Raw genomic sequence first — 24,581 nt, 5'->3', positions numbered from 1 at the left:
TTATCCCCCGCCGCGCGAAAGCGCGAAGCGGGGGATATAGTATTCACGACAGTCCGTACGTCCGTCCGTACGTCCCACCTGTTTGTTGCCGCGATATCTCAAGAACTAAACACTGGATTGTCTTCATATTTGGAACTATGGTGTATATACAGACTCCGCAGACACCAGTCGGTTTTGGTGACCTTGACCCCATTTTCAAGGTCACAGCAGGCATATCTGCTTTTGGAGTTGGAAAACGGTGTTGCCGCAATATCTCAAGAACTAATCTCTGGAATGTCTTCATATTTGGAACTATGGTGTATATACAGACTCCGCAGACACCAGTCGGTTTTGGTGACCTTGACCCCATTTTCAAGGTCACAGCAGGCATATCTGCTTTTGGAGTTGGAAAACGGTGTTGCCGCGATATCTCAAGAACTAAACACTGGATTGTCTTCATATTTGGAACTATGGTGTATATACAGACTCCGCAGACACCAGTCGGTTTTGGTGACCTTGATCCCATTTTCAAGGTCACAGCAGACAAATCTGCTTTTAGAGTTGGAAAACGGTGTTGCCGCGATATCTCAAGAACTAAATACTGGATTGTCTTCATATTTGGAACTATGGTGTATATACAGACTCCGCAGACACCAGTCGGTTTTGGTCACCTTGATCCCATTTTCAAGGTCACAGCAGGCAAATCTGCTTTTGGAGTTAGAAAACAGTGTTGCCGCGATATCTCAAGAACTAATCGCTGGATTGTCTTCATATTTGGTACTATGGTGTACAGGAGGGGGATATTTCGTCACTCTGTGACAAATACTTGTCTATTTCTAGGTTTAATATCCATTTGTAGCGACTTTGTCTCAAAATATTTGAAAAAAAAGAAGAAGTTTGTGTGAATGACATATAGATCTAACTAAGTTACTTCAGAGATGACGTCTTTGCACTGAACAATGATGTTGAAAGAATTAAAACCCAAATAATTTTCATACGTTTTTTTATTTGTTGACTGGGCCCGTTGGGACTGACAACAATTAGGGGGAACAGGTGATTTTTAGAGTCTCCAGTCCACAAGGACTGGCAGTTTTAAAAGCCATGGGGAACACTGTGTATATATTTTGAAATACTTCTATTCATAGTGGAAATGACATTCCTTTATAAAATATTTGTAATGAACACATATAAAATGTGTATACTATTTGTTAATGTTGTCCATGAAAGGACAGATTTAGTCATGACAGCTGAAATGAATGAGTGTTGTTGCTTGCCAAATATATGTATTTTTTCAAAATTATAGGCTATGATAGAGAGGTTCAAAACTTTCACAACAGGAATAAGCAAGCACTGCAATAACAAGTACAGTTTACTGTAAGACGTGTGCTGCGCAGTGGAAGGCAATGTTCACGTGACTACCTTCCGTCTTTCCAACTCCACTTGAAATTATACAATTAATGGGGTACTAAGAATGATTCTCTTCTTGCGGTCTATATGGTGAACTAAACATGATTCTCTTCTTATGAAAATGAAGAAACTGGAAGGTCCATGACCACAAATGCAGGAATTAATAATTAACTATAGGAGGAAGTACACACTTTACTTTTCTGAGGACTATGAATATTGGTCCATCTAGCTCCTATAAAGACCACACATATTTGTCTATGACCACGACGGTAAAGTGTGTCTTGCTCCAACGAAGGAACAGCCTGCACTGACGATTGCAATGCGTCAGAATTCATTTTCTGCACATGAAACGAATGCCACGATCAGATTTCCGTGAATCATGTGGTGTTTATACATGATTGTTCATGTTACATGAACCGCGAAACAATTTTTGTTTTTTATATTTTTTAACCACTCGTCCCCTTTTCTCTCGAGAAGTTGGTAGAATGAGAGTTATCCTTCTTGTTTGATGTATTTCTCATATTCATATGCCGATATGCAAACCTTCGAGAAGGGTACGTCTTTTCCCTGGAAAGACAGAAGTTTGTCATTTATAAGTCAAGAACGTTGTGGTGTATGCCGGAATTGGTTGGTTGGTTGGTTTGTTGTTTTATGACGCACTCAGCAATATTCCAGCTATATGACGGCGGTCTGTAAATAATTGAGCCTGGACCAGACAATCCAGTGATTAATACCATGAGCATCGATCCACGCAATTGGGATCGATGACATGCATCAACCAAGTCAGCGAGCCTGACCACCGATCCCGTTAGTCGCCTTTTACGGAAAGCATGGGTTGCTGAAGACCTATTCTACCCCGGATCTTCACATGCCGGAAACAGACAAGTACCTATAGAACATGTTACATAAAAGATTTGAAGTTGAAAAACTGAAAAAATACAGAAAGTATGAAATATATAAAGGAATTATTATCCCATGCCACGAATTGGGATGAGGGATATAGGAACTGAGCTTGTCCATCTGTCTGTCTGTCCGCTACTCCGTCACATATTGAAATAACCACAAACACAAATTACGTCTTTTTAAAGATTTATTCCCTCCCTAAGTTACGGTATGCAAACTTATTCCAAATTAACTAACTTACAGATGTTTGGAGACATTTCTCTCCTTACAGATGTTTGGAGACACTTCTCTCCTTACACAGATACAAGGATGACTGGCCAGTTCCGGGACACTACAATATAATATTAGCAACTATAGTCACTTAAGTGCGTGTCAATACCATACAATACATACAACAATGCATCAATACTCCAATTTACATTTCACTGAGTGGAACTGTTTATACTTTAATCATATGTTGTTTTAGGTTGTGTTTGTAATAATGATAAGCCACTTTAAAAAAACAATCAGTTTATTGAAACACCTCATGCAAAGTAACCTGCCTTGTCAAAGTTGACAAGGCAAGAGAAATAAGAAAGGCATATGTTGGGTTCAAGGTCATAGGTGTGGCAGGACTTGTGGGCTGCCCTAAGCTATTATTATAATGAGTTACCGTATGTCCTCTGTTAGACACCAGGCCTCTAATAGAAGCCGGGTCAATTGTTCAGTGCAAAAAATAGAAGTCGGGCCTCTAATAGACGCCGGGTAGATCAATTGATACAATTAATGATCCGGGACATTTGTGGTCATAGTAAAGTGGGGGTATTAATAGAAATGCCGGGCCTCTAATTGACGCCATGTCAAAAGCTTGTCCGAAATAAATAGAAGCCTGGGCCTCTAATAGAGGAAGTATGGTATATTTGGCAACTTGAGTTACCAGCAAGCAGCAGAAGCAATGGGCAACTATGTTGCCAGCAGCAAAATACTAAGTTTCTGCTGAAAAGCAGACATGAATTAAGTTAAGCCTAAAGGTTCCCATCTGCTGAGAAGCAGAGGGACTGAACAGATTCCCGCTGAAGAGCAGGGACCTGATTAAGTAAGTATTTACATTTGTAGCCCACAAGAACCACGCCAACGGCATGCATGTGATAAGCCCACACCGAAGACCATGAACCATGAGGGCCCCCCTAACTAGCCACAGACGTAAGAATTAAGTGTTACTTACTTGTTTATTACTTACTACCTACATTTGGCATCAGGGCTTCGCGGATTGAGCTTGTGAAAATTTGCTGTCCTTTGACTGATAGGTGGACTCCGTCCCAGACATACAGGGAACTATCCCCAGCACAAACCTTGGGATGCTGGATATGCTTCCCCCCAAGCTCCCTGACACGGTTGCCCAACCGTCTGTTGACCTTCTTCCTGACCATTTCCAACGCATCTTAGCAGTTGGCTCCATGCCAGTGCCTCCTTGGCAGCATGTCAGACCAAAAGATGGTGGTCTGAGGCATTAGCAGGTGGAGCCTCAGGTGAATGTCCAGGTACAGCTGGCAGGCCTTCCTCTTGCAAATATCGTGTGAGCCCAGATGTATAAGTATGGCCCTGGGATGCTGGCCAGTCCTGGCTAGCTGTCGCTCGACCAGGGGCATTAGCTCCTGCCACAGCATCCCACTGAGAGCCATCCACAAGTAGTTGGAAGGCCAGCCAGACAGGCTCTCTACCAGGAAGCGTTGGGGCCGGGCCAGGTAACTTGACCCTATCAGCCACACTGAAAGCAACACAAAAAAGGCACAGTGGAATGGTCACGATTAAACAATGCAGTCAAGTACACATTTTAGGTATGCAGATATATGATATAAAGGAATCTGACCCCACATCTACCAAGCTGTTTGATTAAGTCTTGACTCATGCCATTGACTGCTGCTGAGGTTGCTGCACCTATTCTGAAAGAATGAGAAGAGAAATCATTTGTGTTGAAGCGGCTGTGTGCCAAAGCCTTCTTTAGAATTGCCTGAAACTGTTATCTTGATAGAACTGTGTTGTCAAAGAGAACAAACGCTGAGTCAGCGCCAGTTGGGCGGTCATGGAAATAACCCTTGACTGCTGCGACTGGGCACAGAGGATGATGTGGAATAGTTGTAAGGGTGATGGAAACCCAGTTTTTAGCCCTGTCACCTTTGGAGTGCCTAAGGATGAATGTTACCTGTCCCCGATCTGCTTGTAATATTATGTCTTTCATGGCAATGCCCAATTGGCCTGGTTTACTTTGTACCAGCTCACTTGCTCTGAAAAATCCAAAGAAAGCAGCAGAAAACACAGCTGTGTAGAGTTTCAGAGGTTGACATGCAAATAAATGGTAAACTTGAAATAATGGCTTGGAGCAAACTGAGTTGCGCTTGCCCTTACTCATACCAGATATGAGCTTACGCACCAAGAAATGATCGGTGCAGTCCAACATGCCCCTTAGCTTATGGTAGGCAGATATAGCAAATATATAGGTTCTTACCATATAAATGGAGAATTCCTTCACTGACATATAAGCAATGAAGTTGACGATGTGGTCAATTGGGACTGGCCATACCTGGGACAGCCCATGTGTTGTTCTAAAACCCTGCAGCACCTCGACCGCTGCCTGGTATGTTGACCATATGTTACTGGCCAATGACTGTTTAAGTTGTCTTCGCGCTTCTTCATTTAGAACGTCCATATGTTGTGTGGCAGCGGCGTTGGAGCCAGGTCTGCTGTTGGTGCTGCTTCCCTAAAACGTGCCCACTGGAATCTCGAGAGAGCATCAGCAATGACATTTGCGTTTGTATTGATAAACTTAGCTTTAAAAAGAATGTTTTGCCTGAGGCATAGCAAAACCAGTTGCCTGACCAGAGCCATAGTTCTTGGAACCTTACAGGACTGCTTGTTGATGATGTGAACTACTGCCTGGTTATCACAATAGAAAAGTACCCTCTTGTTCGAGTGACTTACCCCAGACTCTGACAGACAGAAATAACTCTAACAAAGTCAAGTTCTTGGTCATGAGCAAGTCAATCCATTGTTGTGGCCAATGACCACTCGCCCAGTGGCCCTGGAAATAAACCCAAAAAGCTGCACTGCCTGCTGCTTCAGTGAAAAGCTGCATTGTACTATTGTCATCCCACTGAGCTTGCTGAAAGATTGAGACGCCATTATTATAGGTAAGAAACTCTAGCCAGATAGCCAGATGTTCTTTCAATCCCTTTATGAGACGTATGCGATGGAATGTAGACTGGACTCTGCACATTTGATCTATCAACCTGTGACAGAAAGCCCGACCCATGGGGATTGCCCTGCAAATATAGTTTTCCCACCAGTGACTGTAGATCCCGTTTAGTTACCCTTTTTAGAACCTCCAGTCAACAATACCTTTGATCTGGTGGCTTACCTCCTCTATCTTGTTGAATGGTATCCTAACCTGCATTGCCACTGTCAATTTGCAACCCCAAAAACGTGATGTCAGTAGTAAGAGGAAGTGTCTTCTCTGGAGCTACAGGCACTCCAAAGAATTCAAGCATTTGCAAGCTTATATGTAGGTTATCACTGCAATCCTGCGTACCTGCTTGGCCGCCAGTTAAGAAATCATATAAGTAGTGCATAATCTGCTGGTTTGGAAGGTGCTGCTGTACACACCACTGCAGAAAGGTACTGAAAGTTTCAAATATTGAACATGAAATTGAACAACCAGACAGTAAACATTTATCGACATAAAAGCTACCTTGGAAGGCGTTTCCCAGGAGTTCAAAATCTGCTGGGTGAACTGGTATAACGCGAAATGCTGATTTAACATCAAATTTGGAGAGCAAAGCTCCTGGGCCCAACACCTGTGCCATCCTAAATGCTTCATCAAAACGGGCGTAAGTGACTGAGCAATCCTGTGGAGAAATGTTGTCATTAATAGACTGCCCCTGTGGGTACGAAAGATGATGTGTTAGCCTGAAACTATCAGGTGACTTACCCTCAGCAGATGGAGTTACCAACTCCTGCTTTTTAGGGATGAGGCCTATTGGTGACACCTGTGTATTCTGGAACGGAGGGCAGACGAAAGGCCTGGCCATTCTACCCAAGTCTAACTCCTTATCCAGTTTTGCCTGAACAATGTCCCTTGCTTCGGGCCCTTGTGCTGACCTCAAGTTGTCTGCCAATCTGTATGTGCAAAAGCCTTGGTACCAAAGTCGAAAACCATACTTAAAACCAGAAAACAATGAAATTGCCTGTTGCTTGTGAACACTGGCATTAATGCAGCAAATAAGGCTTCAAGTTCTCAATTCTTATTGGTGTTGGTGCTGTTCACATTATGCTTGCCTGAGCGGTATTGTCTGCTCTGCTGGGTGCCGCTTGCTTGGGGCCTACTGGCTCCTGTAGCTCGAAAGCAAGTTGAGACTCCATGAGAGGTACCCCCGCATTTTCCACATTTATGTGGCAATTTACATGCAAACCTGAGGCACGAACCCTTGTTGAAATCCCAACAAAAGTTTGGTGGGAATTCCTTAACTGATGTAGTATTACTACCTACAGTGCTGGGTGGATTCCTTAACCTGTTTTGATGCGAAATCATGTAGCACAGCCACAGTTCACCATCGATTCCACCTCATTGCCTCATTGGGTCCCGCACCATCCGGTGACGAAACTGTTTGTCATACGTTGACCACCCGTAGCCACCGAATCTGAATGCTGCGTTACGTATAGCCTCCATGTATGACAGCATACCCTGCACTGTGTTAACAGAGGCATGTTTCTCTGTGTACATTGACATTAAAACATGAAAGGATGTTGTCCATGCACCGATGCCAAGCGACTTGCCTGGCAATCTTTAAGGCTGTACTTGTGTCAATGTCACCTTACCTGTGCTGTCGGTCATTAGTCTTCATCTTCTTCAGGTTCGTTGGCTTTAGGGGAATGCACAGCCAGATCCACATATTTCCCTTTCCAAATCTTTTCCCTCATGGCTTCCTTTACATATGCGCCGATGTTGTCGGCCATGTAGGAGAGGGGATCTCCCATGTGACTAATCGGCGAGGCCGTGACGTCAGAGGGAATTCCAGGATCGGCCGCAGCCTGAATAATACTGCCAGAATTATCAGTGACGTTGCTCACCCCGCTAACTGTTGGGGTGTTGTTAAGAAGAGGCCTAGAAGAAATGACGGAGGAATCATTATTTCTAATAAGTTCCATGATGGCACCAAAGTGCTGAGATAGCTGATCAGCTGTGGTTGCCAAAGCAGGAGGAACCGGGACGGGAGTGGCTGTAACAGGGCCAAGAGCTGGCAATAAAAGTGAAGAATTAACATTGACATTTGGCATTGCAGACGGGGGCCTATTGTGTGAAAGGAAGTTTGGTAACTCATCTGGTGCTGTGGTTGTTGTTGCAAATGACGTCCCACTTGCAGTACTAGTCCTCCGGTTCTTACCGCCGGTCCTCACCAGCTTGTGATTCACCATACGCTTAGGTGGCATTATGAGCGGGGTGTATGGCGAAAGAGAAAGTTAAAGCTGAAGATTAATAATAATCGGTGAAGAGGAGTCGAAATTAGCAGTCACAAGTCGAAAAGTAGAGTCGAAGAGCAAAAAGTTGAGAATTGCTGTGCAAAAACTGGGTACAGAAATTTTGACAGAACTAATGGACGATGGTGATGACACAGAAAGTTTGATGACATCATAGGAAGTAGAATTATGACATAAGTGGCGGGAGATTACAAGAGAGAATGATGTAACGGAGGTTAGCAAAGAGATGCATTATGGTTTCAATAAACCCATTTAGTGAGAAGCACTAAATGAAAATATGTATACAATTACATTTAAAAACAATGCATAACTTAACCATCCGTTAAAATGCAATCCTACATGAAACAAATAAATGCCCCAAAATGCTTTCCAACCAGAGTAGAAAGCTCCCACAATGTCAGTCTATGCCTTATCTGAACATACTGATTCTGGCTGTCTGTACAAATTATTACCCTGCCCCGCTATTTAAACTGACTCCATAATCCAACCAGTTCATTTGCAGGACGACAACCCCCTGTGTCATATGAAAACAAACTAGCAAAATGTGAGGTCGTCGTCATGCGAATATTTTAATCTGCCAATCTAGTAAAACAATGGGTATCGAGTGTTATTATAACAACCCGAGCGAGTAAAAAAGTGGAACTGGATTTGAAACGAACGAAAGAAAGACAATAAGGGTTGAATATTGATTTATTTACAAATAATTTGAATGTATATGTACAAGATGATGTACATATAAGATTCACAAAAGTCATGGGCAATTAAGACAGTTTGAGAAGATGAGACACAGAGTCAGCAAAGAAAATTACGCTGACTTCATTCTGAATCAGTCTGGTCTTCAGTTGATCAATTCTGCCTTGTATATCACAGAACTTCTTCTTTTTTGGTGGGAGACGCTGGCCGGCCTGGTACTGTCGCAGATTACACTCTGTCTTCTGCTGTTCAGGTCCTAGAAATGTTATCAGCTCAAAGATGTTGGGATGGGCATTTCAGTTTTCGTGTACATATTTCAGTTTTTGACACAAACCACTGAGTTAATCCCCTCCTAAAACAACACCACACATCAAAGGCGTACCGGCGGGTCGTCGTCCTGCGAATGGAAAAATTCGAGGGGTAGTTGTCCTGAGAATACGCCATCCAAGCTACCCCTGGCCTCCCTATTGTTACACCAATTAACTCCCCAGCTATCAGCCGTACCCAGTCATGCTTCCCTAAGACTTACCTGTTCCCAAAGTATTACCTGACAGTATCTAAAAACAACCCGCCACGCTTACTTATTTAACCATACCATAAAACATCTATCTAAAGTACTAACATTTGATTAATATATACAAGATTATCTGTGATCTTGACATTCTCAAAGGGGACAAATTTTCTCAAAAGCGATTATTAGTCAGGGAAATGAAATTTTACACACTGATTTTACTGGTCATGACCTCAAATGGGGTCGAAAATTTGTGTCGTATGTGAGTTATGGCCCTTGCTCCATGCTTTTCAACTCTTGGTGCAGTGTGTGCAAGGTCGACAGGTTTTCACAGGAACTACTAAAGTAAGCTTATCAAAGAGATACATATCAAGACCAAGTTATTTTTCCAAGAGAAGGGGCCTTTTGCGTTTATTAATTACACATTTCATAATTTTTTCTGATGACATAAGGTGGCCTCTTCTTAAGGCTTTATGTGACATTTTTAATAGTTAATATTCACTACTGTATGAACAAATAAAATTCTAATGTGCCCCATGGCGAGTGACAGTGATAACACTGTTTTCTTGTTTATTTTAGAATGTTGAATCTGCATACCAAATACAATTTCTTTCATATCCCACATTGCAGAATACCCTCTATGTATACCCCCGAATCCTGCATTTCAGGGTTTGAATAAAACTAAAACAGATACTAATAAAATATCAAGAATTTTAAGGACTACTAAATGTGACATGGTATGCATGTACTTTCTATTCAGTTACTCATAAGACCATTTTTATTTTACCCATAAGTATCATAGACATTTTAGAAAACTATTACAAATAGAAAAAGAAGTTACTCAGAATATTATGTCAAAACAGAACAAAATACTACTTGTTCGAATGCAATATCAGTTCCACTTCCATGTTTCGCTATTGTTTTTGCCGCATATACAGTTACCTCCCCTACTGAGTTCATTTACACAGTGGAACCCTGTCTTTTTTTCATTATTGTGACAAATTTTCCAAAACATTTTATGAAGTTAGGGGTTTTAATGCATTCACTGCCACCTTTTGACAGACATGAGGCTGTGATTGATCCTGCTGAAGAGAGTAAAGTCGTGTTCAATACTGAAGCAGGACCCTCCCAATCACTAGCTGCCACGTCATACCAGAAGTGGTAGACGACTGATAACTCCATATTATTGTTGGTCACAGTACTGAACACGTGCTGATAATTGGTCCTCTATTTTCGCTGTTTGCTGTCCCTGTGACTTTCAACTCTTCTATCTAAGAACCCATATCCACCTCTTTGTGCCGGGTGGTGCCGGTTTGGAGTATTTTATATGCAATAATATGTGTTATTAGCCTGTGAATCTGACAGTTTGTGATGCTTTTTCACATGTTGTTGTTCTGTTCCGCCATTTTGAATTGCTAACGTGTCATGGTACTTCGCGAATATTGATCTGTGTTTCATGGCTGGCTAGGTATTAGCACTGTGTGTAAATACCTTTAACACTTTATCCACGGTTATAGCGTAATGCTATTCTTATATTGAGCTCTTTATCTGTTATTGTGAACTGTAACTTGGTTAGTTCTCCGTAATTGGCGGCTGTATTTAAAGTAACCTATGCATATTTGTTTAACAATTAGTGCTAGTTACATGCACCTCAAACCGTTGTACTGTTATTATAGTGTTGTACGTTTAATTACGAGAACATACATTTCTTTGTGAGGTAGAAAATCTGTTTGGGTTGCTCTTTATTAAGGACAACGAACTTGTTTAATTTGGCTTGCTTCTTATGCTTGTGCGTTGCACTAATTTCCAGGGTTAAAAATCTACCTGGCATCCTCACCCTCGGTGTTTTAACTGCACTATACCTTACACTATGACACACGAGTGTATTTTTGTGCTCCACTTTCTCCCGTAAGTTTCTCCAGGTATAAGCAGGCATCAACAAAGCGCTTGGCTCAACAGTCTCGGAGACGCTCCAAGAGGATGTCAGACTCACAAGAGTCTAAGATGCTTACTTCCTTGGTAATTACTACTCAGCCTTCCATGGACGCTACTTCCGCCCTCGTGGAACGCTGACATCCTACAGCTGCTGAGCGCTATGACAGCGTCTACATCGGCATCCATGGCATAAGCACAGCTAAATACATCTGCTACATTTGCAATAGCTCTGGCCTACGCACATCGGGGCGTATCAACCCCGACGGCTCTGCTGGCGACAGCCTCAACATTTGTGCCTCAGGATGCATCCATCATGCGTGTACCCAGGGGCAATGCAACTACGCCTATGCTACCTGCCAACTGTAGTGCCTTCGGCGCCTTACGCACCGCCAGCACATCAGGGTCCACTTGCACAAAGCGATCTTAGCGCTACAATTATTGTAAATCGCTACAATCGCCATCCATTTGCTCGAAGCGATTGTAGGCTAAGATCATTGTAAGCTACAATCGAAACTTAACGATTGGTCCGGACCAATCCTATGAAGCTAAGATTGTTGTAGTCCCTGAGTAAACTTGACTAGATGGCATGCAAGGCTTGGTCTGTTTCACATAAATAATCCGCTTTACGTTCAAACATTGCCTCTTTATTTTGTTAAACTTTATGATTCGAATCGACACTTTAACAACATGAAGAACGCACTACAAATTTAACGTCAGAAATATTGTTAATTGCAATAGTTAAACACATAACTATCGAGTCGATAGCTCAAAGGAATATTCCCATCGACTCAATACTGAAAGAAATGTGAAACAACATACCTTTTCGCAAAAAAAAAATTAAATTAATACCCAGTGAATATATATTAAACAATTGCTTTCTCGAAACATTATTCATGAAAGTTCCCGTCTTACTGTGTTTTGAAAATGTAATCATAACATCCTTTGTTGTAGCTACGAAACGAAAACATGAAGGATATATTTAGGATTTTACAAAAAGCTCCCCCAAATAGATGACGATCATGCATTTACGTGTTATGTTTTTAGGAAATATTATCATTATTATTATTTATTTTAATTTTCATAATAATTGTGTTACTAAATAATGTATTTATTCGTATTTCAATACTTTTGATATAAACATGAGTAGGTATTTCACTTGTTGAAATAGAAAACAATTCCTAAATAACGACAGTATTAATGCCGACAAAAATATATGCCATCATTCTAGTAATCATTTCCTTCAAATAATTGGGACTTTTCTTGAAACTGTGCAAAGTGCAATGGAGGGAAGTACATTTTGTGTGTTGTTACCGGTTCCACTTATTGTATGCACAGCAAGCTGTAGACTGTAGACAGTAGTTGAGTTTAAGATATTCGTACCTCCACCGTTGAAGATTTCAATCTTAGCTAAGATCGCGATCTTAACTCCAAGCTGTCTTACAATCGCGCTAAGATCGGTTTGTGCAAGTGGAATAGGACAATTGTATGGTGATTGTAAAGTTGATTGTAGCCGCCTAAGATCGATTGTAACTAAGATTGTTCTGTACAAGTGGGCCCAGGTGTTACGCACTTACCAAAGCTCATGCTATGCCCCAAGCACTGTTAGCGCTGTTATCTCTTGCAGCCCATCTACGCTATGCGTGGGGTGGGCTTTGGTACTCAATCATCGTCTCGGGCAACATCATGGGACCCACCGTCAGGCTCAACTGTAACTCAATGGCCAAATAACTGACACGCATGCCAAAGTCTCAAGGCTCTGGAACATGTGTCCCAGAACCTTGGCCATCGTGCGTCAAAGTCAGGGAATTATCGACCCAGGCTCTCATCCCTCAAGGACCAGACCACTGATCAGTCCTCCTTTTGTAGCAAAGGATGGGGCAAGGGCAGAGGCCAAGGCTCCTATCAATCCCGTAGAGGTAGTTTTTGGGGTAGGAGCTGGGACCGGAGCGGGAAACAGGTGGGAGACTTGGCCTTTTTGGGAGAAATTTGATTGGTATGGCAGACACATATGCTCTCAACAATATAATAGGCCACAGGTATCATCTTAGCCTGTGGAGAGATCCTCCATTGACAACGGCACCGGAGTCTGGCTTTATCCCAGAGAAAACAATTGTTGGAGAACAACATACAGACCATGTTAGAGAAAAGAGTCATAGAGGTGCAGACCCTAGTGCTAACACAGGTATACTCGCCCATTTTTCTCATTCCTAAATGGGATTCGAACAAGATGAGGATGATCTACAACCTTGCGCTGTTCAATGAAAAGTGACTGCTCAGGGCCACCATCAATGCTTTTGAATTCCTGATCAGCTTCCATCTACAGGATGCATACCCGCATGTGCCTAACCACCCCAGTGACCGGCAGTTCCACAGGTTCCAGTTCAATGGTATCCACTACACATTTGGCATTTCAGTGTCCCCGTGGCTTTTTATCTGCCTTGCCAAGCCAATAGCTGCCTATCTGCAACTGAGGAACATTTGGCAATCTTCCAACTCCGTCTCATCAACAATTCTCTATTCTGTGTAACTTATGCTTGCGCTTTGTACTAATTATCGTGGAAAAAAATCTTCCAAAGATCCCTATCCGCATTGTTTGGCATGCACACAGATTTGCTCTCCAAACTTTAAAAGTAATTTTTGTACACCTCTCTCTCCAGCGAGTTTTGCAAATTATAGACCAGTCATTCATGGAAGTATTTTGCCTCAGTCCTGTCGAGTGGCGAGGAAGATGTCACAATCGCTAGCGGTTAGCGATAGACATTCTTCTGTCATTACTACGCAGCCGTTATCTTTGGTGGGTAATTTGGCTTGCATCATTGTGACTGCAGATGTTCATCAGTTTCAACAGTATCGGAGGCTATTGTGAGTATCGTACCTGCTCCCAAATTTCAGGCACCTGGGACATCCAGCACTACGATCCCTTTGATGCCAGTGCGTGGGTCTCAAGACGCCTTGATGGGGGTAGTGCAGGTGGATTCCCTTGGATTCCGGTGGATCCGATTTGTCAGACATGATTAGGTCATTGGACGAGTTGCAAGATACCAGATTTGCATTCATAGAAACGGAAATCAGGCTTGTACTGAAACCTTTTCAGCACTAGCCTCGTCAATACGTACGGTGCATCAGGATCTATCAGAGGATAACCCTAACCAATTAGATGATTTCCAAACTATAGTGGATTTCCAGCAGCATGAGATTGACCACGTGAGATAACCATCACACACAGACTTTGTTATTTAGCACTTTCCAACTGGGACTGAGTTCCAGACAGACCTGGATCTCCTATCAGTACCAAGGGACAGATGGCCAAATTTTTAAGGCTCTTGTCACCTGCACTACACCAACAACACACGCTTCACCAATGGCAAGTGTTGCTAGGGCTACACACTTCGGCACAGGACTTCACAAGCATGGGCCACATACAACTGCGCCCAATCCATCCATTCCTGAACTCTTACATCAGGCATCAGAATCCACTCAAGGCCATCACTACCGGCCCATCTAAGGCCTTGCCTCATTTGGTGGACGGTAGAGTCAATGTCTTTGGAGGAGTCTCTTTATCCGGGTTATCCCCGAAACTAGACGTAGACGCTCCCTTCAGGGGGTGGGGTGCTCACCTGCAAGGCCAGACAGTCTCAGGGCTATGGTCCGGCGCTCATCAAAGTTGGCACAAAAATAACCTGGCGTTGGAAGCGTTAACTCTGGCCATCTCTCATTGGCAGAATCAGCTACAGTCTGCCCAACTCGCAATATCCACAGACAACAGCACTGTGGTGTGGTGCCTGTGCTATCAGGGAACAATGCATTCCTTCTCTCTTTAACAACAGACATTCAGGTTCTTCCGTCTGGTGGATCTGGAATTACAATTCATAGTTCAACAAATCCCCGGATGGCAGAACATACAGGGTGGCTCTTACCGAGTGGAAACTTCGCACAGAAGCATTTCAGGTACTGCCTCAGATGTTCGGGCAACCAAACATTGACCTGTTTGCTACGTGCCCAAACCACCAACTTATGATGTATGTCTTCCCGTTACCAGATCCGGAGTAATTTATGCTTTTCTGCCACCTGTTCTACTTCCCAAGGTGATACAAAAGATCAAGGAGACAGGGAATCTTGCTCTGACTTTGGTCTCCCCCTTGTGGCTGGTGAGAGGGTGGTTCGTCGAGCTCAGAAGTTTAGCAGAAGACAATCCACTACCCCTCCCACAGTGGTCCAACCTACTCATCCACCTTCCCAGCAATTTGCCTCACCCAATGCCAGATAGTTATCGTCTGCACGCTTGGTTCATCTTAAAAAGGCGTTAAGTGCGATGGGCGGTTCGGCACGGGCAGCTAAAGCTACAGTTTTAGTTCATCGTCTCTCTACCAGAGGATTATACGATGACAAGTGGGGATCATTTGAGACTTTTTGCAAGGCAAAAAACCAAGACCCCATGACTGCGTCACCACAATTATTTGCCGAATACCTCCTACATTTGCATACTAAGAAACATTTCTTAGGTAGCACCATTACTACATTTTTGGTAGCACTTAACTCAGTGTTGGACATTCCAGAAAACTGCAAAATGACCAAGGTCTCAGAACTACAGGCCCTGCTACGCTCATCCGGGTTTGAGGATCAGAAGGCCAAGTTCCGTCCCCCTGCTTGGGACTTGAACATGCTACTTCGAGGTTTGCGAGGACGCCCCTTCGAGCCCTCTATGCATCCTCATATTATGACCTCACAAAGAAAATAATTTTTCTCTTGGCATTAGCAACTGCGGAACGGGTGAGCAAGCTACATGCAATCTACATCACCTTGGTCTGTTTTGAGCATGGTATGCATGGAGCGGTACATCTCAGGTTGGGCTGGGATTTTATAGCAAAATATGAATTACCAGGCCAACCCGATCGTTCCTTCACCATCCCACCCATATCAAAGATGAAGGTGAACTTGTCTTGTGCCTGGTGCAAGCACTTCGAGTTTTCATCCGCCATTCCAAAACTAGGCGTGGCTTGATGAAACGGTTATTCATACCCATATCTCCTATGTCCACGACCAAAGTAAGTCGCAACACCATATCTCTATGGTTACGCGCAGTCATCCTTCAGGGTTATGACATTGTCAAACTTAATCCTCACACAAATAGGGCGTAAGCCTCGACCATGGCGTTACATAGTAACTGCTCTATTAAAACGATCATATCCACAGACAACAGCACTGTGGTGTGGTGCCTGCGCAATCAGGGAACAATGCATTCCCACTCTCTTCAACAACAGACATTCAGGTTCTTCCATCTAGTTGATCTGGAATTACAATTCATAGTTCAACACATCCTCGGATGGTGTTCTTGGAGGTCCGACAGAGTTTTCTCTAGTCATTATCTTCGAGATGTGGCTCTCAAGGACGTTGAAGGTGTGCAAAGTTTTGGCCCTCTGGTAGTAGCCCAGCAGGTAACCAACCCTCGACGCAAATAATGATCTTGCCCTATACAGAGCAAGTCTACTTCCCGTGCATGTCAACATATCCGAAATGAAGTCTGCAATTTATTCCTATTATTTCACTGTCTGGTTATCAAAAAAACATGTTTGTTGTATATCTGGACTTATGTTTGTTGCATACTATATTACTTTATTCAAAATTACATTCAATATTGGTCAGATTGATTTTGGCGAAAATGTGTGAAAAGGGATCGGTAGATTGCACAAATCGCCGTTATTTAGAGCAACCATGGTCAGATTATTGCAACTGACGCCTCGAAATGAACTTTAAATATATCTTAAATGCCATACTTTGACTCGTTATTTTATCAAAGTTAGGCCAAACGAAGCTTGGCACTTCGGCACAAGACCTACCTCACATTATAAATTCCAAGAAATGTAGTCAACTGTCCAGTATTAAATTTCCAAGAAGCATGTGCCATATATGGAAGTGTAACTACGATTTATCAATGAAACAAGTCTGTTTTATCATTGTTGTTGACCTGCCAGACATCGAAGTGTATTAATCCCATTGGTTGACTGGTGTAACTGGATGCAAATTAGATCGCCAGTCTGTGACACTTGCAAAATATTAGCCAGTGAAATATCGTAACATGATCACATGATTACATTCTTGTGAAACTTGACCGAGTTCATTTTGTATGCTCTACGGGCATGCTAGAAAACGTATACTACTCGCCCGACATCTAAACCTTACATGGAAGGGTAATCAGGCAATGGTATTTATCAAGCCCTGCAGTTACGGTGTGATTGCAGCCAAAGTACAGGAATATGGCAATGATGTAATAGAGGTACTAATTTTGGAACTATTGTTCCCATGATCGTCGGTTCAAATTCCAGTTTGCCCCGATTATGTCTCTTTGTTTGTCAGCACCATACCCATGCTCATGGGTTTTCACCAAAGTGGTAAACACCTGAGACCTGCATCACTTCTGGCTTTCCTCACACATTAAGCTGACACATAAAGTGCTGTGTGAAGGTGTGTTAAACCCAACTCACTCACTCACTTATCAGATGACCAGTCATGCTGCAGCATATTAATCAACACAATTAAGTGTCATTGACTCTGTAAAACAAGGCACAATCAGGTGAGCTAAACAATGGGAATGAATAGCATAAAATATTTTTGAGGCTTCTGTCCAATATTGACTATGTCTGACAAAAATGAATTGATGTAACCATGGTAACTCTATGACATGCAGTTAAACTGTATCTTTGGGCAGGTGCCGCCCACTGATGGTGAGTTGTGGTGGGTGTTGGGTTTTGGTCTTTTATTACAGGCTCACTCATTTCATTTTGCAATTATTTTCAGGAATTTTTCTTGAAGCAAATGGTGCAAGAGGATGTTTCTTCGGAATGTTCGTCGTCCACAGTCAGCCCAAGTTTCCAATGAATGTGATTCTCATGGAGCAACCTTTATCCAGATGGGGGACAGCAATGGATACATACGACCATGGAAAGCACATCCTAAAGTACGGTCAGAGGTTTCACCAAGGAGAATACCAAGACAACATCTTTGCAAGTCTCACATGCAAGTGCCTGGCAGAAACACAGAAGCTCACATTGATACTGTGTCAACATTGAATTTCCAAAGCTATGAAAACCTCCATGGTAAGGCCATAATACCATATCATTTCTTATCCTGACAACACATAACAATTTCCTTCTTGAATTTAATTCTGTGACATATAGGATCAACTTGACCACATGTGTCAATCACTTAAATATTACTTGCTCATATTGATGGAGGAGATATGAGCAAACTCAGCCCTGGTCAAGAAAAAAGTAATTTGAAGGAGTAGTATAGGTAATAGGGGTTCTGGCGCAACCCAACTGGAGCCAGATTTATATACCTATACCACCACTACAGGGGGAATTTTTTATGTCAAAAGGCTGATGCGATTCAACAATCCTTTGTATCTAAGGGGGATAATGATATCTTGTTCATTCTTAATCCATATATCCTATGATCGTAACTTCTTAAAGAGTTCATCTCGTGTTTGAACGTTCTACCGTTGAATAATGATTCTTTATACTGTTCGTGTTTGATATGCTTTTTTACCACATACTTCTTAACACCCTTAGCTTTTCTTATCTCTCCATTATCAGACTTCTTTAAAGATTACATCTTAGGTCTTAATCCTACATACTCCGCTATAGGAGTCCCAGCACATTCATCCTTCATCTTACCTAACACCTTTTTATTTACTACGCTGTGCAGTGGATTATCTTTTGGGTAATCGCTCGTGTCGTACATATCTATTTTTTCTGCCATATCTTTATATACATCCTCGGTTTGTATTTCCATCAACAAAGAATCTGTGTCGGTATATAACACCTCGCATCTATCGCCGTATTGCTTCTTAAGTTCGTTGTAAAAAAAGTCATACATTAAGTGTTTTGACAAGTCAAGAATACTCATACCGACGTACACCGGTCTGTTGAATTTTATATTACTCTTCTGCATATGCAACGCGGCTGAGTCGTTATCAAATATCTTGCTTCTGTTAAAAGCCGGACTGGCTATAAGTTTCCTGAGTCTCCCTTCCTCATTAGATCTGACTAATTTAACATCAACACGCTTCCTTAGATTCTCCATAGTTTTACCAAATACTGAGTTATTCATGAGTTGATATAGATTCTTTTCAAAATCCCTGGTAGCTATCTTTCTTAAATCTGTGTTCAGCCTTATATAGGGTTCCATCCAAGGGCTTTGATCAAAAGTTTCATACCTAACGATAGATATAACTGGAGATTTCTGTAGTGAACTATATATTTTGTTTTATCCATCAAATTTGGTACAAGTTTTTCTACGTTAGCTAACCTACTATTACCCATCAAGGAGCGTTGTTCCCTATTCAAGTCCAGCCAAGAGGCGTTAACCGTGCAAGAGGTTCACCTGCATTCCCACATACATCTGAGTAGGAATAGTGAAGTTCTGAATTATCCATGCCTATAAGGACATCGACAATAGGAGGGGATGCAATTTCAGGATACGCCATATTATATTATGTTAGACTTAAATATCTCCTTAGGTATTACATTATGGAATGCAACGAACTCATCGAACAAATGCTCAAAGAATCTGATGCAGAAGTAGTTACAGATAAATCTTTAGATAAACATAGAGAAAGACTCGCCGCTTTGGTAGCCGGTGGAAAATGTTCCCAATATTTGGGAGAAAATTATGCCATCGAAAAAATTGATAACATGACCGACGAAGAGATTAAAAAACTGTACGCGCGGTACGAGTCTAGACTGGGAGCTACCATGACTAAAACGATAGGGCCGGCAATGTTACAACTATACACAGTCGTAGCTAGTACGTTTCTCCCTATCCCGGCAGAACATCGCAAGTATTTATGAGAATCTCTAGAGAAAGACCCATTCATGGAACACGCTATAAGCGCAGTGAGCTGTGAGTTTTATCATAGATACGGAATGTTCTTAGCTCCGTTCACCACAGCTTTAATATCGGCGAGGTATTGTCAATTTAAACATACGTGCCCTCTTAATAATAATGGAGACTCAACAGGTGACACCACAACAGATTGTGAAAGAGGAAATAACTGCACATCCACAACAGATTGCGGAAAAACGAGTGAATGAGGATGTGAATGCACCACATGTGAATGAGAAAATACTAAAAGCCAGAGTGACAAAGAATCCTTTGAAAATAGCTGCAGGAAGGAAGGGAGGACTGGCGCGCAAAGCGAAATTAATAAATAATTCAAATATTAATCCGATTAAAACATGGGCACTAGTAGGAGTTGCTGGTATAGCGGCTGTATGGTTCTTTTATAAGACCGGAGAAGAGAAAATGTCACCCCCAATGCAACAACAAGTTCAATTAGAGGTTAGCCCTCATATAATGCTATAAGAAGCATGACTACTGCAGCTACAGACGGTAAAATGTTGGTAAACGCAACGTATCATTCAGCAGTGCTCACCGGCTTGGCCATTGGCTATGCTCGTATGGCTAAAATGATTACTAAAGAGTAGTATAGGTAATGATGGTTCTGGCTCACTTCCACTGGAGCTGGATTCATATACCTATACTGCTACTACAGAGGGAATTTTTTATGCCAAAATGATTATGCGATTTAACGATAGTCATAAGATTCAGTTAAATTGGCCACCACCTGGAGTCTATTATATAAATTTTTATAGGTAATGATGGTTCTGGCTCACTTCCACTGGAGCCGGATTCATATACCTATACTGCTACTACAGGTGGCATTTTTTATGCCAAAATGATTATGCGATTCAACGATAGTCATGATTTGTATTAAACGAAACATCAATATTAATTAATAATGGATAAAATTTACTATAGCCCACGAGGATATTGGAAAGGTGTAGGAGCAATAAAAAAATTAGCCACCGCGGCTAAGGTATCTAAAGATGTGGCCAAGGATTGGTTAAAGAAACAAGCGTTGTGGCAAATATATTTACCGGCACCGCGTTATATACCGAGGAAGAAGTTTGATATTTCTACGACGAATGAAGTTCATCAGGCTAACCTCTTGTTTCTTCCCCACGATAAGGTAAAACGCAAAACGTATAAATACGCTTTAACAGTAGTGGATGTGGCTAGTCGATACAAAGAGGCTGAGCCATTAACCTCGAAAGATTCAACAGAAGTAGCTAATGCACTGAGCCGCATATATAAACGCGGACCACTAAAATGGCCTAAGCTATTTCAAGTAGATCCCGGTCGCGAGTTTATGGGATCAGTAACTAAACTCTTAACAAAGCACGACGTCAAAATCGTCCGTGGTGAAAGAGAGGCCCACCGTAGTCAAGCTATCGTCGAAAGATTTAACAGGACATTAGCGGAACGTTTGTTTGGCTATCAGTATGGGATCGAAATGAAATCCGAGCGATTGAGATCAACCGAATGGGTGACACGATTATCAGCCGTTGTATCAGCCCTGAATAATGAAGTGGCGAGATTAATAGGGAAGAAACCATCCGATGGGATTAAAATGAAATCCGTGACTTCCGAATCTTCAGCACCGCGGAGAGGCAAAGAACAAAAACCTCCGGATAGAGTAAGGGTAAGATATTTATACCAGCCTGGTGAACTCGAAGGAGGCCTACGTCGTGCAACCGATCCCATATGGTCCCGTAGATTGGTTACAAAAGAAGGAGAGCCTATTCTTTATTATCTTCAAGATGGACCGGGTAGGGCATTTGTACGAGAAGAGTTGTTCATAGTTCCCGACGGTACGGTATTACCACCATAACCATAAGCATAGGTAGTTACACCATCATTATCAATCCATCTCTTTGTATCTAAGGGGGATAATGATGTCTTGTTCATTCTTAATCCATATATCCTATGATCGTAACTTCTTAAAGAGTTCATCTCGTGTTTGAACGTTCTACCGTTGAATAATGATTCTTTATACTGTTCGTGTTTGATATGCTTTTTTACCACATACTTCTTAACACCCTTAGCTTTTCTTATCTCTCCATTATCGGACTTCTTTATAGAATACATCTTAGGTCTTAATCCCACATACTCCGCTATAGGAGTCCCAGCACATTCATCCTTCATCTTACCTAACACCTTTTTATTTACTACGCTGTGCAGTGGATTATCTTTTGGGTAATCGCTCGTGTCGTACATACCTATTTTTTCTGCCATATCTTTATATACATCCTCGGTTTGTATTTCCATCAACAAAGAATCTGTGTCGGTATATAACACCTCGCATCTATCGCCGTATTGCTTCTTAAGTTTGTTGTAATAAAAGTCATACATTAAGTGTTTTGACAAGTCGAGAATACTCATACCGACGTACACCGGTCTGTTGAATTTTATATTACTCTTCTGCATATGCAACGCGGCTGAGTCGTTATCGAATATCTTGCTTCTGTTAAAAGCCGGACTGGCTATAAGTTTCCTGAGTCTTTCTTCCTCATTAGATCTGACTAATTTAACATCAACACACTTCCTTAGATTCTCCATAGTTTTACCGAATACCGAGTTATTCATGAGCTTATATAGATTCTTTTCGAAATCGCTGGTGGCTATCTTTCTTAAATCTGTGTTCAGCCTTATATAGGGCTCCATCCAAGGGCTTTGATCAAACTTTAGAACTCTGTGTATTTTCTTTAGTTTCATACCTAACGATAGATACAACTGGAGATTTCTGTAGTGAACTATATATTTTGTCTTATCCATCAAATTTGGTACGAGTTTTTCTACGTTAGCTAACCTACTATTACCCATCAAGGACCGTTGATATTCTGACATCCAATCTTTATTAACCATTAATCTTTCGGGAGCTAGCGGATAACTGTTATGATCTTTATGTAACGAACTTGGATATTCTAGGTCAACTTCTAGTATGTACCCTTTATTCTCATCATTATTATAGATATCATTGACCCACTCAAAACCACCCGTGGGTAAAGGTTGACTCATAGCCCATCCGTACAAATTGTTAGCGTCGAGATATAATATATGCGTGTCGGGTTTACTCGGATCGTATCCTTCCACTAATTTATTATTAGCCTTGGAATACCTTTTCGCCGCCATCGATATACCCCCTCTTAATCCTTTCTCAATAAACAAGTGCATATCGTAATCCGTGAGTAATTTTAGTTCTACGCCGGTCTTCTTCAACAATGCATCCCACGATAGTCCGGGACTGCAATAGTACCATGCCGGGTCCAAGCCGTATTGTTTTAAACACGTCTTTCTAAATATCTCGAATATATCGGCGAGTAACAGTACATCGGTTTTCAAGTACAGATCGTGATAATCGCCTAAATTCTTACAACCTAATTTATCCCAGACCGTCAGAGCGTGTTCATAATCGGCATCTGTTATTCTAGTTTCTGTTAAGTTACTATAGAATGATTCGAGGGGTGGTAATTCAGTTTCTTCGAATCTAGACCAATCATCCATATATTCGTAAGGATATACACCTTTTCTCAGCAACAAATGACGAGTTATCTGATCGGTATATTGATTTGTTATCGCGAAGTCATCGGGATTGTTCGCTTTAGCTAAATTGTCCAGGGAAGATAACAGAAACTGTACGGAGTCTATGAATCTAAGCCCATTACTTTGCTTTATTCTAGATTTCCCATCCTTGTCCCTATAATGTATAGGTTTAGTCAACGAGAACGATATGTATTTTTCCATGTTGTTAGGAATGCATGTTAAACCGCCGTCGGTCTTTGAGATAGCTTGCACAATGAGATGTGAATCGTATCCTCTAAGGTTATGAAACACAACGGGGATGGGTATTGTTTGAGCATTCATTTTTAGTTTCAAGTTACACTCGTTATGAGCGGCTCCCCGATAATTACCCGTGACGTGACAATGATCTCTTATGGAATCCCCATCCAGGGGTTTATTACAAACGTGACAACTCGTTGACTTCTTGTGGGCCCTCCAATCATCTATCGTTATACGCATGGGTTTCTTACACGATCATTTTTCCCTGATTATTCTCTCTTCATTTTGTAGATATTCTAGGAACTTTCCCGCTGCATCGGGACCTCTGTAAATCACGGGAGTGTTTGTTTTCCCATCATACCTTACAACTATATATCCAAACCCACAAGGAATATGTTCTTGAGTTTTGTACGTACTACCTTGATTGCTTTGGTTGGTATTTTCTATGGGTTTGATAAGTGCTTCGAAGTCAGCGTAAATTACGTACGGTACTGGCATTTGATTACAATAGTGTTCAAATTTTAATATATTTTTTCCCTCTTTAGGCATATCGATCCTGATAGCGGTCTGTCCAACACCTCTACAGTCTTCTTTATGTGCTTCTAATAGATCTTGTCTACTGTACCCATGCAGGCATCTTTCGCAGAAATATTTCTTTCTAGCATGTTTTGTTTGATCGTATAATAGCCTGTTTAAACTCTTTATCCATGTATAATAATATTTTCCATCTTTTTCGATCAGAAATGAATTGATTCTGGGAATATGTTCCGGAGCGGAGCTTATCCTGTGTACAACAATTCCTTTAGAATGTCCGAAAACATTTATAGCTAAATTATTTTGCTTTTCCACCTTATCAATTTGTGATATTGGTGTAGGTTCCTCTATACCATCGAAGTTGAGTCCATCGTTTTGGGAATAGCTAGAAGGTCTATCCGGATTCTTGTCTACGAGGAACAATGCA

The 24,581-nt window shown here is 41.7% G+C and overlaps 1 protein-coding gene and 1 pseudogene across 1 annotated transcript in view; one reads left to right on the top strand and one right to left on the bottom strand.

Moving 5' to 3' along the window:
• Window positions 1-3,603: 3,603 nt before the first annotated feature.
• On the bottom strand, window positions 3,604-5,154 carry LOC139446453 (uncharacterized; annotated as a pseudogene).
• A 12,611-nt stretch (window positions 5,155-17,765) lies between these two features.
• LOC139445621 (leucine-rich repeat-containing protein 74A-like) overlaps window positions 17,766-24,581 on the top strand; it is a 582,304-nt gene continuing 575,488 nt past the window's right edge. Inside the window, exon 1 of the mRNA XM_071226790.1 lies at window positions 17,766-18,031. Coding sequence (XP_071082891.1) covers window positions 17,766-18,031 — 266 coding nt within the window. The remainder of the gene's footprint in view (window positions 18,032-24,581) is intronic.

The sequence above is a fragment of the Haliotis cracherodii genome, unplaced genomic scaffold, assembly GCF_022045235.1.
Source record: "Haliotis cracherodii isolate W230 unplaced genomic scaffold, xgHalCrac1.p SCAF_6, whole genome shotgun sequence".
NCBI classification, from domain to species: Eukaryota; Metazoa; Mollusca; class Gastropoda; order Lepetellida; family Haliotidae; genus Haliotis; species Haliotis cracherodii.
The sequence above is the reverse complement of the archived record's forward strand: the minus strand, read 5'-3'. Positions and strand labels throughout refer to the sequence as shown.